The sequence below is a fragment of the Tachypleus tridentatus genome, chromosome 2 (genome assembly GCF_004210375.1).
Source record: "Tachypleus tridentatus isolate NWPU-2018 chromosome 2, ASM421037v1, whole genome shotgun sequence".
In the NCBI taxonomy this organism is placed as follows: Eukaryota; Metazoa; Arthropoda; class Merostomata; order Xiphosura; family Limulidae; genus Tachypleus; species Tachypleus tridentatus.
The window spans coordinates 45270815-45286408 of record NC_134826.1 but is presented as its reverse complement, the minus strand read 5'-3'; the positions used below and the strand labels follow the sequence as shown (position 1 = coordinate 45286408).

Here is a 15594-nt window from a genome sequence, read left to right as displayed (position 1 = left end):
TATAAAATAAGTAGAACAGTTGTAGATACAAATTTGTTTGTAAAAGTATTAGCAGCTGGAGTTTTTGTAGGGTACGCAAAAAATATTTTAAGATTTTTTTCATATTAATTTTACTTCTGATGATGTTAAATTTATCTATGTGAAAGCTACTAAAATATTCTTTTATCACAAGACATCCAATAAGCTTAGTTAGGTTTATCAAGTACAGTAAGCATGAGAAAACTATTTAATATTTATTTACATACACACATGCACACACACAAGAAATATATTAATGCATGTCAACCAAATTGAAACTGATTGGATATATAAAGTGGAACTTTTTGATTAATAGAAACCAAATCAGTGTAAGTCTTAAGATGAGGGGAATTAGTTTACTGATTTTTAACAAGTTTCTTGCCAAAAATTTTGGAAATTAAACAACCTAAAAAAATTATGAAAATATTAGCTCAAATTATATGAATTTTTTCAATGTAGAAAGTAAGTACTATTTGGAATGTTTACTCTGATTTTCATGCATTTTTTCCCGTTGGTATGTATTCCTGTATGTGGCGAGGGGACCTTCCAGGGAAGGTTCTGTTCTTTCATTTTACCACCTCTGGGATCTAAACATCTACCCATGTGTTTGCCATGCATGGTAACTCGTGAAGGGGAGGAGAGAATCTTGGTGGTTGAGGGGTCAGTGGGCACTGAAATTTCCCATTTTTTGTTATGGATCCTCCAAATAAAATAGTGAAAAAACAGTCCATAGGTAAATGACCACGTCTTGAAGATTCTGAGCAACATCTGTAACATCTGTTGTACCTCATTTTCTTATCCTACATTCTCTTTCAGACAAACCTTTAGGGCAAATGTCTCCCTTTTTCATTCTGAAGGTACGAGAGGGATTTGCTGGCACTCCAAAGTCAGTAAATAAGCTTTGATCTAGTAACATATTGGTGGAAACATCCACATCTCAACACAGTGATCTTCTCTTGCATTTAAAGGCACTTGGGGATATATCTATTGAGGTTACACCTCATGCTACTTTGAATCCATCGTGAAGAGCTATTGTTGATAGGGATTTGATGAACATCCCCGAGTCAGATATTCTCACTGGTTTTTCCACTCAAGGAGTTTCTGCAGTGAGGCGTATCTCCATTTACAATGATGGAATTACGATACCGACCAATATCCTCATTCTGACATTTACATCTCCATGTTCACCTGCCACCATCAAGGCAGGTTATCTTAATTGCAGGGTATAGCCATACATTCCAAACCGTCTCAGATGTTTCCAGTGTCAGTGGTGTGGTCACTCAAAGACATCATGTTATAGTTCCTTGACATGCGCTTATTGTGGTGGCGAGGACCATGATGCCTATGAATGTGAAACGGACCCTCATTGCATCAACTGCAGTGGCTCTCACCTGTTCTACTTTTGTTCGTGCCCTAAATAGTTGAAAGAAAGAGGTGCTGTGTTTGAAAACGATTCATAACGTTACTGATCCTGAGGCTCGAAAGTTGCTGTCCACCACTTCATCTTGGACATATGCTGCTGCACTTTGTTCCACAACTACAGTGGGAATGTAGACAGATCTCTCTGTGCCTCTAGAAGAATCGTTCTCAAAACAAATGAAAAGTCTTTTGACCTCCATGGTTATAAAAGTTGATGAATCAACTTCAACACCCATCTCTGTTCCTTACATACATTCCAACAAATCCCAAGATCCATTTCCTTTGGTTCCAATTACAGGCATTTTCTCGGATACATCTTCTTCTTCCACCCCAAGATGCAAAATGATCATTTGTTTACGTCCTCAGTCACTGGAATCCCCTTCCAACAGCAAAGATCTGTCCAATTGACCCAGGACAGGATCCATGGAGGTCTATAGACCTGTCTAGAATAAGGACAGTAAGAAAAAAGATGTGGTCATAAACAGAAGGGTTCTCCACTCAATTTGCTTACACATAAATAAAAATAGCCACTTTGATACAATGAAACTGTCAAGGTTTATGTTTTAATCTGGATGACTTTAAAATACTGATTGCTTCCTACCATCCTGTATGTCTTTCCATACAGGACACCTTTCTGAAACCTGCCAATACAGTAACCTTTTGGCAGTTTTCTATGTACAGAAATGACAGGCTGTGTGATGGATGAGTGCATGGAGGGGTGGCACTGTTGGTTGATCAGCATGTTCCACACCCTGCCACTCGACACACACTTGGAGGCTGTAGCCATCTGTTTCCTTGGATCATACCATCACTGTATATTCTCTCTACCTGTCACCTGTAGAGACACATGATCAATCAGACCTTGATGCTCTTATTGAACAATTGCCATCTCCCTTTTTAATCCTAGGGGACTCTTATGGACATCATCCCCTCTGGGGAAGTGCTGATTTTAATAGGAGGGGGTTGCTCTGTAGAGCATATGCTCTCTAATCACAACATTTTCTCTTTTCAATACTGGTTCTTCTACTTATTTTCATGCACCTAGTCAGTCCTTTACTGCTATTGAACACTCAATTTGCTCCCGATCACTATTCTCCCATTTTTCTTGGAGTGTTGACAATAATCCAAAAGGCAATGATAATTTTTCTATAATTTTGAGAGAGACTGGTCATAGTTCATGCCACCCAATCTGAGTGTGCAAGTGGAAGCTGAATCTAGCAAACTGGCCCTCTTTCACTGCTCTTGCAGAACTTGATCCTGCCATCTTCTGTAAGCCATCAATAGATGACTGTGTGGCAGCAGTAACTGACTGTATTATACAAGCAGCTGCTCAATGTATTCTTAAAACCTTGACATGTTTTCCACAATATCCTCGTCTGTGGTGGAATCCTACCTGCCACAGAAGGCTCAAAAATGGGCCTGGGATACTTTCTGTAGATATCCCACACTCTCGTACCCAATCACTTTCCAGCAGGCCCATGGACGTGCATGGTGGGTAAGACATCAAAGCCAGAAGGAATCTTGGATTAAATTCACAACCAGTATATCTTCTACCACCAGTTCCAAAGTCATATGGGACAAGATTCAAATAGTCAGTGGGCAATATAATTCTGTTCCCCCTTTCAATCTTGCTCTCTGAGGGCCAGGAAATAGCTGATACCTGGAGCATCGCCAATACTATATGTGAAAGCTTTTGCTGGGTGTCTAGCACTTCTGCTTCTTCCTCCACGTTCTTAGCCATCAAGACTCAGGCAGAGCGATCACCTCTTTCCATTCAAGCTGATTGTCTCTATGCCTATATTCTCCCCATTACACTGGTAGAACTAAAACTTGCCCCTCATCAGTCTGGCAGTACATCAGTTGGACCTGATGATGCACTCTATGAAATGCTGCACCATCTGTCTTCTGCTTCTCGTGCTATGTTTCTGATTGTTTTTAACCAGATCTGGCAGGAGAATGCTTTTCCTGATGCCTGGCACCAGACTATTGTCCTACCTTTCTTTAAGCCTGGGAAGGATTCCAAGACCCTTTCAAGCTACTGTCCAATTGTTTTTACGAGCTGTTTCTGTAAGTCCTTAGAGAGGATGGTTAATGCTCTTCTTGTTTGGTTCCTCGAATCAAACAGCCTCCTCTTGCTCACCCATTGTGTGTTCTGAAGACAGCACTCCTCCGTGGATCATCTGATTCGATTTGAAACATCAATCAGTGAAGCCTTTTTCAAAAGAGAACATCTTGTATCAATATTCTTTGACATTGAGAAGGCTTATGATACAACATGGAGATATGGCATTTTGAGAGACCTCCAGATATATGGGTTACGTGGCCATTTGCCCATTTTTATTAAACATTTTTTAATGGACAGGAGATTCCAAGTTTGTTAGGGTTTGAGACTTTCCCGTTGTTTTCTACAGGAACTTGGAGTCCCTCAGGGCTATGTTTAGAGTGTCACACTTTTTGGTATAAAAATTAATGTCATCACTGTTGCAAACAGGCTCTATGTAGATGATTTTCACATCTCATATCGGTTGTCGAACGTGAGGTATATTGAGCAGCAGCTAGAAACTGCCCTCAATCATTTACTGAAGTGGACCACAGCAAATGGTTTTAATTTTTCTCTCTCTAAAACTGTTTGCATGCACTTTTGCTACCTATAGGGTATTCATACTGATCTTGAACTTTGTATCGGTGAAGTTGTGCTGCCTGTGGTTTCTGAGACAAAGTTCTTGGGGCTTATTCTTGACAATAAGCTGACCTTTATACCACACATCAAGCAGTTACAGGTCAAATATACGAGAGCACTGAACATTCTCTGTGTCCTCTCTTTCACTACTTGGGGAGCAGATTGATGTTCTATGCTAAAGATATATCGTGCTCTTATTCAATCGAAACTCGACTATGAATCACTGGTCTATGGCTCTGCCAGACCATTGGCCTTAAAGGTGCTGGACCCCATTCATCATGAAGGACGTTGGCTCTGCACTGGGGCTTTCCTCACTTCCCCATTTCAGAGCTTATACATATGAACCTTCTTTGCAGTTGTCTTTACTCTATGCTTCAAAACTTCATTCCTTACCAAAGCATTCCACTTGGGGTTGTGTTTTTTTTTCCTCGGTGGGCCATACTTTTTCAGAACAGATGATCTGCCATTGCTTCTTTTGGCCTTTGTATCCAGGTGCAGTTGGATGAATTGGGTCTGTCCTTGGATAATGTTGTTGTATCTACTGGTCAGCCCATCCCACAATGGCTTCTTACAGTCCCCAAATGTGACCTATCTTTAAGTCATCTGAGAAAAGCAGATACTCCCGATTGGAAATACTGTCTGTTATTTGCTGAATATCTTTCTAACAATCCTTCCATTCCTATTTAACGAGCTCGCTGACACTGCAGCTAAGTGTATCTGCTCTGGCACTATCACTGCTGTGCCTGTTCAATGCTTGGCTCTATGCCAGTTGGCAGTCAACTTGGAGTGAGTAATGTGAAAACAAGCTTTTCCAAAAAAAACCCTATATTGAACTTTGGCCGTCTTGCTTCCGTAAGGATGGAAAAGAGGAAGTTGTTCTAACTAGACTATGCATTGGTCACAACGTTTTAACTCATTGTTTTATTTCATCTGGAACTGATGCACCAATGTGTAGTCTGTGTAACACTCATGTCACAATAAGCCATATTTTACTTTCTTGTTGTTGTTATGACTCTTGACTGCACTATTTAAAACATGTTCTGTCCCAGGGTTTGCCCATAACATTACAGTGTTATTGGTGATGGTGGCACTGTCCACTGTAATGTTTTTAGTTTTTTTAAAAGCCATTAATCTTTTTAATGCTATTTAAGTTTTTAATTTATGTAATAGACATTTTTAATGTGATTCCCTTTTAAAAACCAAAGTCCATATAGTTCGATTTGAAATTAGAAAATGGCCATAACATTAAATAACTTGAAACCAGGACTGGAAAGGCCAACTTCAGGTGACTAATGCTGCTGTTTGAACTACCCATTAGTCATCCTGGCGTGTTATTATTAAAATTTTGCTACAAGTCTTTTAAAACTTTTATTACTTTACTTTTTGAAAATAGCCATAGCTTCAACTAACTCAGAACCAGAACTGGAAAGGCCAACTTTAGGTGACTGAGGGTGGTTTTTGTGCTTATCTGTTAGTCTTTCTGGTGAGTTAGGATAATTACAGTTATGCTACAGAAAGTTCTTTACAACTTGTATTTCTGTAGTTTTTCTCTTAATGTTGTAGACTAGATGTAAACATTGGTTTTATGCTATTTGTTTTTTTTAAACCTTGTTTGGTTTTACCTTAATTTCTTTTTATGAATTTTACTAAATTTACTTTAACTTTTAACCGGATGTTTTGCACAGATAGCCTAGCTGCTTTGTGCCATAAAACACTAAATCAAACAATCGGCCATGCATTTTGTTGTAGTATTTTTACTGTACAAAAGTGTGAGTGATATAAGTCTGGAAAGGATTAAGGTAATCAGTCATAATGATGGGTTTTATCCAGTTGTCATCATCAAGTCTTTATTCTGGTAACTTTGTTTAGTAAATACATTATAGCACATGGTATTAGTTTCAACCTATTTCTTTGTAGGATATTTTGAAGCAGGCCACTGAAGACAATCTGAAAAGTGCAGTGGAATTACCCTACTTTGAAGGAGATTTTTGGCCTAATATTTTGGAAGACTGTATCAAGGAATTGGATCAGGAGGAAGAAGACAAAAGAAAAGCTGCTGAGGCATCAGCAGCTGCAGCAGTGACCTCTGGTGGTGCAGATGATGAAGGTGAATCAGAAGGAACTCAGACAGTATGTACAACCTGATTCAAATGACAGATATGAATTTTAAGCTTTATAGCATTGCATATGATGTCTTCTATATGTGCTGTTCACTATTTATGCTAGTAGGAATAGAAATTTTGTTGTTATTCGTTGGTGCAAAGCTTTCCCTAAATTTATTGTAATCATGTTATTTTGTTTTGATATACAAAATTTGTGAAACGCAAAGTAACTTATACCAGTTTGACATCCCAAAAGTGAAAGGTATTATAGTATATTTTTGTTAAATTTATTGGCCTTCTAGTTACATAGTACTAAACCTACTGTACTTTCTACTCTTTATGGCTGTTCTAGATTTTAATTGATGGACATGAATCTTGCTCACTATTGAGCCCTGTGGTAGATCATGTTATGCCACTGTAAAAGTTTGAGATGATTTGCTACTATTTATTTTCTGTCAGTCATTTAAGAATAGGGTGTGTAACTTATGGCAATGACTTTCATGCAACACTATCAAAAGTTACACACCATATTCTTCTAGGAGTCCACAACTTCATTGTGGTTGTTTAATTACAGACTCTCTGTTCACAGTAACCTGCCTTTCAATTAGTGTTATTCTTGCTGTGGTTCATGAATGTACATAATAATAATAAAGACAATTGATCTTAAACTTGCTGATATTATGATAAAAAAATAATTGGTTCCACTTATTGAAAATCCAACTTCCATTTACCAATTGCTTAAGTAATATTCAAATATGTACATTTTAACTCCTTCAAGTCATTGTCCACCTATAAAGGAAGATTAAGATTTTTTTCCAAAAAGCCATTAACTCTCTTTTTGGAAAGATTATTTGTCTAGAAAATCAAATTTTATATGACATACTTGTATATACACTGTCTCATGATTTTTTGTGGCTCCAAACTTAGTTTGGTAACTAGATAGAAAGTAACATTATGCCTGTGTTGGTACAATACATATAATACAGAGATCTGTTCATACACGCTTTGAAAAATATGTAAAGGTTTGTCAAAGTCCCAGAATTCTTGTGATTTGAGCAAACTTGCACCTGAAATCTATCTTGAAGTGAAATAGCTTATGGCATGAGTTGGGTTTAGTATCCTGTTATAGCAGAAATATTATTGATATTTTTAACTGAGGATAAGTTAATTACATATCATACTACTTTTACAAGTTTTCTCTGTATTTACTTAAAAATTTTGTTATTGGGCTCATTTAACAGCATGGAAAGAAGAAAGGACAAAAAAGTGGACGAAATAAAAAAGCCAACAAAAATAAAAATCCACAGAGGAAGAACAACAAGAAATCAAATGCTTGTAATACCGGAAGTGACTTAACTGCTAAGATTTATGCCACTATGGAGAAACACAAAGAGGTAACATTTAGACACGTTATAAAAAATCATACAGATATTCATCTTCTTTCTTGTATGTAAAAGTCACCATTCTAGTAATTTGTGTGTTTGTAACGAAGTTTTTTTTATTGTCAATAAAGATAAATTAAGTTGTTTTTATGCTTTCAAGCAATAGAATTTTGCCATGAGGCTCATTTGCTGAATTTTAAAGAAGAATTACAAAAATGGCAGCAGTGGTTTTAAAATTATATTTAAATATTAATTTGTATCCTGGTTAAAGATTCTGTTGAACTTATTCTTACAGAAACTATTTCATTTCTTAAAAAAAATTAGTTTGTTATTGAAAAAACAAGAATAATGTGTTGTTTTCCATAAATTAACAGTTTAAACTAACTTGTGTGGAATCTACTACTGTTAGTTCACACTGACAGAAATATTGTGGTTACTGTCAGGTGTTAATCTGTGTGTTAATAGTTTATATTCAAAATTTTAATCAGGAGGAATCTGGAGTTAAAATTAAGATTACTTTTTCATAATTTCAAAATATTCATCAAAGTTATTTATAAAATATAAAAAGGAGCTTTTATTGCATCATGTTTTTTTGAGATTTATAAGTAATGTTTTCACATTTTAAATTATTTTATTATTCTACTAATGAAACTTTGAAACACCAAAATATATCAGATTATGAACCTATTTAGTAGCTGTGACTGGTACATAAATAGCCTCTAATGTTTTTCATCTGTTTGTGCAGCTGATACACATATGGCTTCTTGCTTTCAAAATTCTTCTCCGAAGTGTTAAATCGTATGTTTTTGTAGTAGTATTGTTCATCCATACTTTCTTACAAGTTACTTCCAACTTCAGTTTGTCAGTTTTCCTCAAGATGTCAGAAAGGCATATAAGACCACATCTCACTGCCAGAGCAATAAGGAAAAATAAAATTATTTTATGGATTTACTAAATAGCATTGACCCTGAGCTGACACAGTAAACCGGAAGAATAGAGACCATGTATGTACCAGCCTCAGTGAATGGATGAAACTTGTTTACTTCATCAAATATTATAACAGAATATAAAACTTTTTAGTCTAAGGTATCAAAACTCATACAATTCTTGATGACGTGAAACCCATTTGAAATAAAAATATATCTCGGAATGGCTGGTATGGTTATTAACACTTTTATTGATAAGCAGAGAACAACGTTTTGGCCTTTCTAGGTCATCTTTAGGTCAAAACGTTGTTCTCTGCTTGTCAATAAAAGTGTTAATACCCATACCAGCCATTCTGATACACAAGTTATACAACAAAGATATTTTTAAACAGTTATAAAGAGGGCAATTTTATTTTATTTTTATGAGAAGTAGAATATGTCATTTTGTACCAACTAACTTGGTTGGTTTATGAAGTTATCATTATTTTTGGTGGATTTTGACAGTGCATTGCATTTTACCTTTTGTTACTGTTAGGTATTCTTTGTTATTCGGCTGCACTCAGTTCAAGCAGCTGCCAGCTTACCACCTATCCAAGACCCTGATCCTCTGATTAATTGTGATTTGATGGATGGAAGAGATGCATTTCTCACTTCAGCACGAGAGAAACATCATGAATTTTCCTCGCTGAGACGTGCAAAGTACTCCACTATGGCCATGTTGTATGAGTTACACAACCAAGGTCAAGATCGATTTGTGTATACCTGCAACAGTTGTAAAGCTCATGTGGAGACCAGATACCATTGTACAGTTTGTGATGTACGTTTGTGATTTGGTCACAATTTTCCTAACAGTGATCTTGTAAATGAACACATTAAGAAAACAATTGCTTATTTGTTTCAATTAAACTTTTGAGAATTTGTTTCTGTATGTTTTGTAATTCCAATCTATAAATAGAAAAATAGTTTCGTGATATTAATGTTTTTTGTTGTTTTCTTGTAGGATTTTGATCTCTGCATTCCCTGCTTTAAGAAGGAAGGCCATATTCATAAGATGGAAAAGCTTGGTTTTGATTTAGATGATGGGTCTGCTGCTTCCGATCAGAAACAGGCAAACCCTCAAGAGTCTCGCAGATTATCCATCATGAGGTGCATTCAGTCACTGCTTCATGCATGTCAGTGTCGTGATGCCAACTGTCGACTTCCCAGCTGTCAGAAAATGAAACGTGTAGTTCAGCACTCAAAGATATGCAAGCGTAAAACAGTTGGTTGTCCTGTCTGCAAACAGCTCATTACATTGTGCTACTACCATGCTAGGCTTTGTCAGGTTTGTTAAATCGAATATGTAATGTAATTTTATAAACAGTTTTTGAAATGACAAAAATATTTACCATTAGCAGGTAAATTAAAAAAAGCAAAAAAAAAGCATATATCAGCTAATGTGCACGATATGGCTTATTTTGGCTTCTAAAACTGTATTTTAGTGCTATTACTGCAAAAGTTAGAAACCTCTTTAAATACTGAAGATACAAAAAACATTTGAATTACTTGAAAATGTTAAAGAGTAAAACTTTTGGAAAAATAGTTTTAGTTGTATACGGTATATCATGAAATTGAAAGAACCAACCACTACTTTCCTGCTGCTGAAAGAAAATGGTTCTTGGTTTGAATGTATATTTAGTTTTATTAATTCATCATGTTTTTTTTCTAGACTTCAACAGCTTCTAAATTGTTAAAAAAAAAGTTCAGGTTTAATTTACATGCTCGTACAATGAAAGGTCACTGTATTTATTAAGGCACTTTAGCACATTTTGTACTTTTTTTTTTAGGAAGCAAAGTGTCTGGTTCCTTTCTGTTTGAATATAAAACACAAACTTCGCCAGCAGCAACTCCAGCAAAGAGTACAGCAAGCCCAAATTCTTCACAGACGAATAGCAAGCATGGCCACCATGCAGAATCGACCTGTGGCAAGTCAGCTTCCTCAGCTGAGCTCAAGTGCCTATTCAATGCCCAGTGAACCCTCTTTGGAGCCCTCAACACCAACAACTCATCCACATCCAACTGGAGTTGGGATTAAGCCTGCAACATCAGGTCCACCAGCAGGTGCTCTTCAGGCTGTTCAAGCAGTGCAGGCTGCAGCAGCAAGACAGCAAGCCCCTCATTTAGCTGGAGCGTACCAGAAAGGTAGCCCTATGGCTCTCTCTCATAGTAGTGGGGCCACTTTAATGGTAACCACACAAGGTCAAACTCAAATTGGACAGATGGTTCAAAGCATAGGTAATAGAGTAGTGGGTCTGAGTAGTCCCAGCCGATGGGATGGATCTCACTCTAATTATTCACTTCAAGTACCAGCACAGCAGAATCAAATGGCTGATCAACAGCTGGGGATTCAACAGCCAACACAGATGATGGGACCAGCTCCTGGCAATCCACCAGTAACTATGGGACCTCCTCCGACAGGACCAGGTATGCAGCGTACATCTCAGTTACCTCAGGGACTGCCTCAGCTGCTACAAATGTTACGCCTGCCAGGTTCTGTTCAGCAACAACAGAAGGTTTTACAGATGTTAAAGACAAATCCCCAGCTCATGGCCTACTTTATTAAGCATCGTAATGCCCAGCAGCAACAGCAACAACAAATGATGATACCAAACCAGGCATCTATGGGAAGTAGTGCACAACCAGGAATATCTGGGCAGCTTACACCCCAACAACAGCAACAGTGGTTTCAAAAGCAGCAGTTACTGGCTATACAACGACAGCAGCAACAGTTCTCGCAGTCACAACCTCCCATGTACACACCACGTGCACGTCCTCCTCATCCAATGAATTTTAATCCCCACCAGCAGAATTTCCACCCAGACAGTGGGGGCCAGTACTCCTCTTATCAACAGCAACAGCTTCTTATGCAGTCCCAGCAAATAAAACAGCAAACTGCTTCACCTAATATTCCTCCCATGAGCCCACAACAAGGCTTGATAGGACATCCTCAAACGGGAGCCCCTGTTGCTTCACCTCAACAGTTAATGTGTTCTCCACCTGCTGTTCGGTCACCTCAGCCAATTCATTCTCCAAGGGCTCAACCTGTTCCTTCACCTCGCCAACAGCATGCCATGTCTCCTCACCACTCTCCTCATCCAACTTTAGCAGGAGCTACTCAAGTGTATGGGGGATCTGGTCAGATGGCTTCCACCAATGACATGATGCTTACCCAACTAACAAACCCAAGCTCGTCACGATCTGGCGTTGTTAACCAACTTCAGAACGCAACAAACTCAGAACCTGGCCTCTCTAGAGATGACCTCACTCCACAAGAGCAACTGAATAAATTTGTTGAAAACCTCTAACTTGTAGGTTGTTTGCTTGTGTGAATAGAAATGTATTATGAACTCTTGTTATGAATGTTTTCTGACAAGAAAAGAGGACTTTGTTTTCACTTAAGTTTCATGTTTTAAAATTTTATACTTAGCTTATAAGTAAGACGTTAGAATTTGTCAGCAAAGATTGACATATTATTGTATTAAAATTAATTTCTATAAAAGGTTTATCAAATTCTCATGCTGTATAAAAACTTTTGTATAGTTTCATCATATATATATGGGATTTATATGGTAGTGTACAGGTAGGATATGGTCTTGTAATTGAATGAAGTGTTTTCCCTTTCAACTGATAATTAGCAATATGTTCAAATTGTGCATATGTAAATCTGTATTTCTGTTTGTTACATAGTGCACACACACACACACATTAGAATTAAATGGGTAAGAGTCAATAAAATGTCATTGAGGCTGGACTGAAAGTATAAATTTCCCGTTAACTTTATTTACCACAGAGTTTCTATTTACATAGTAACATTCCAGTGATTATAAAATCATGTATAACCCAAAGACTGTGATTCCATATATAATAATACTAATTATAACTAATAATGAATAACTACTGTTTTTCTTGGCTTTGTTTTTATTAGCCTTTGAAAATATTTAATAATAAATCTAGGAATGATTTTCTTTTTTTAAAAAAGTGTTTTGTGTCTTATCATAATAATAACGAGTTTACGAGATTATCATCTTGTATAGAATCTCATTTTATCTTATGTAAGATAGTTTCCCCATCATGTATTTGTAGTTTTTTGGAAGAACTAGAATGTGTTGTGTATCTTTTTACATGGTATAAGTTACGTGGTTTGTTTCAATGGTAGGGCTCTCCTACCTTCACATTTTTGTTCTGTACATTTCATTGATAGGTCACAGGTAGAAGACTAATAAATATTGTACATATTGTATACATTTTAAAACTCCAAGTTTGAATAAAATTAAATATTGAAAAAAGTACCAGCATTTTTGAATACGTGTGTAATTATATTTATTCGTACTGTGTTATTTACAACAGCTCTGAAAATTTGTGCCCTTTCAAAAAATCATCCATAGAATTTCACAGGTAGTCCTAAAATAAAACAAAAAAAGGTATTTTGAGATGTTTACCTTGTATGTCTACTTTAGCCAGATGGTTTCGTGGACGTAGGTTGTATAAGAAATAATTTATGTAAAGTCGGGTGGTTTGCATAACATTTGAAAAAAAACAACTCCAGATGTAAATTTATCATCAGCATTTATATTTCCAAATATAGAGGAACTAATTTGATTTTATCAAGACTTATGATATTGATTTTGTAATTATTATCATGATTTTATTGTTATCAAACACTTATTTTAAAATACTTATCCTGTTGCGGTGTTATGTCACCATGTTAAGTTAAATATGTCATAATTTAATTTTCCCAATATATATTTGAAGACAATTCTAAATTTCCATAAATTTGAATTACCCTAAACATTGTTTTATCTGGTTGCTTTTATTTTGTGATCAGTTATTTTATGTTAAGTTCGAAACTGATAATACTGTGTTCTTATACGTATTGTGTTTTGGTAACTGGGTCGCGTAGCAACAAAACAATGGCCTGATATTGTTGTCTTAAGAATGTAGATAACATTTTGAATGTTCACGAGAGCTGGCTTGAACTCCATATTTTTTCCTTTTATGTTTGTTTGGAATTAAGAACAAAGCTACACAATGGGCTATCTGCTGAACCCACTACAGGTTTCGATATATCCGGTTTCTAGCGATGAGAGTCCGCAGACATACCACTATGCAATTGGAAGACTTTATATTATGCATATGTTTTAAAATAAAAAAAGAGTGTAATGTCCATAATTAAAATGTTTTTATTAGGTTTCGTAGACGTTTGTCAGCTTTATTATTACTTTTGTTTTTTTCAAATGTATTGCCATTAGTCTCAACTGATGTTGGTACTTGAAATTAATTGTTAGGTATAAATTTTATTATAGAATTTTATCATAAATCTTAAGCCTATTGGTTGGTTGAAGTGCTTCAATTTTCCGCGTTTAAACCATACTTTTTATATCATTTGACGTAGATAAAGCTGAAAGTATGTCTGACATAGCCAGATTTTAGTCTTTTTTTTTTTTTTCGTTTCTGTTTAACTTTAATACATTTTTGTCATACAATTAATTATAGTGCTGTTTTTCGGACAGTTTTATTTTTTCTTGCATCATATCCATTGGAATATTTTAATGTGTACAATATTTTTTCTAAAACACTTTTTGATCTATGCTTTATTAGAATGTGGTATTTATGCACATGATTTTGTTTGTTTTTGTGAGAATTACTTTTCGGAAATTTGATGAGAAACGTGTTTTTACTTGCAGTGAATTTTGATTGAATATACGGGGACAAAACCAAACAGTTTTAAATCTTTTTAGCGCAGTTTATCGTTTGTTTGGCTGAAGAGATTTTCATTTCCTGGGTAACAAAAATCAGTTGGTTGTCGTCGGTCTTGCTTTAACCGAGTTTTGATCTGTGACATAAGAAATAATTTATTAACTCATATGTAATCTGTAACCAGGTCATCAAAACATGGAAGAAATGTGCAACTCTTCATTTGGTTCTTCATATATTGAATCTTGATCACTTTGTCTACTATTCTCATATCATAGCTGTTAGTGGTAACTTTTTTTAAGAAGTACAAACATGGTTAGTTAAAAAATATTGTAAAAACCACAATATTTTTAGCTTTAGAATGGGCTCGGTATGGCCAGGTGGTTAAGGCACTTGACTCGTAATCCGAGGGTCACGGGTTCGAATCCTCGTCACACCAAACATGTTCGCCCTTTCAGCCGTGGAGGCGTTATAAAGTGACGATAAATCCTACTGTTTGTTGATAAAAAAGTAGCCCAAGAATTGGCGGTGGTTGGTGATGACTAGCTGCATTTCCTCTAGTTTACACTGCTAAATTATGGACGGCTGGTGCAGATGGCCCTCGTGTATCTTTGCACGAAATTCAGAAACAAACTTTAGAATGATCCAAAACCATATACACAAATAAACACTATAAGAAATAAGACATCAAATTAGACAACAAAAACAAGATTGTTGGGACACCTGTTCAGAACTAAATCACAACACAGATCCAAAACAATTCTGGACACACTTGAAAAATATATGAATACAGGAAAAACAAACACAGCATACCCACCACTCGAACTAGATGGAAAAACAGCGTACACTATCATAGAAAAAGCTGAGATATTTAAAAAAACGTTCAAAACACATCATGAACCAGACATGAACAGATACTTCTATAATAAAATCAATAACTATTGATCACAACAAAAACGTATACACACCAATATTCCCAGTAAACACATTAATAAAAGCAGAGAAAACAATAGACTGGAGCACTCATCAACTAATAAAAGGTATAACAGTAAGGGAAGTAGAAACAGCTATCAAAAATAAAAAAAACAAAGCTCTTGGAGAAGATGGTATCCAAGCTATCCTCCTAAAACACGGTACTCGGAGATTATGTAAGCACCTAACAGCTTTATTTAACCTGTCATTATCAGCTGGATATATCCCTGTTTCTTGGAAGGCGGCAGTAATATTAATGTTCCTAGCGAATAAACCAAATAATTACCGCCCAATTAGCCTAACCAGTTGTATCTGTAAAATTTTAGAAAGAATGATTAGTAATCGATTATCTATATACTTAA

General features: G+C 36.0%; 1 protein-coding gene across 2 annotated transcripts in view; it reads left to right on the top strand.

The window, feature by feature from the left end:
• The window catches only part of LOC143242497 (histone lysine acetyltransferase CREBBP-like), a 66515-nt gene extending 53656 nt beyond the window's left edge, over positions 1–12859 (top strand). For both annotated transcript variants that reach the window (XM_076485930.1, XM_076485937.1), the window contains exons 23-27: positions 6035–6247; positions 7461–7613; positions 9063–9344; positions 9528–9851; positions 10354–12859. In XM_076485930.1, coding sequence (XP_076342045.1) covers positions 6035–6247; positions 7461–7613; positions 9063–9344; positions 9528–9851; positions 10354–11871 — 2490 coding nt within the window. In that variant the 3' untranslated portion in view covers positions 11872–12859. The remainder of the gene's footprint in view (positions 1–6034; positions 6248–7460; positions 7614–9062; positions 9345–9527; positions 9852–10353) is intronic.
• The last annotated feature ends 2735 nt before the right edge of the window (positions 12860–15594 follow it).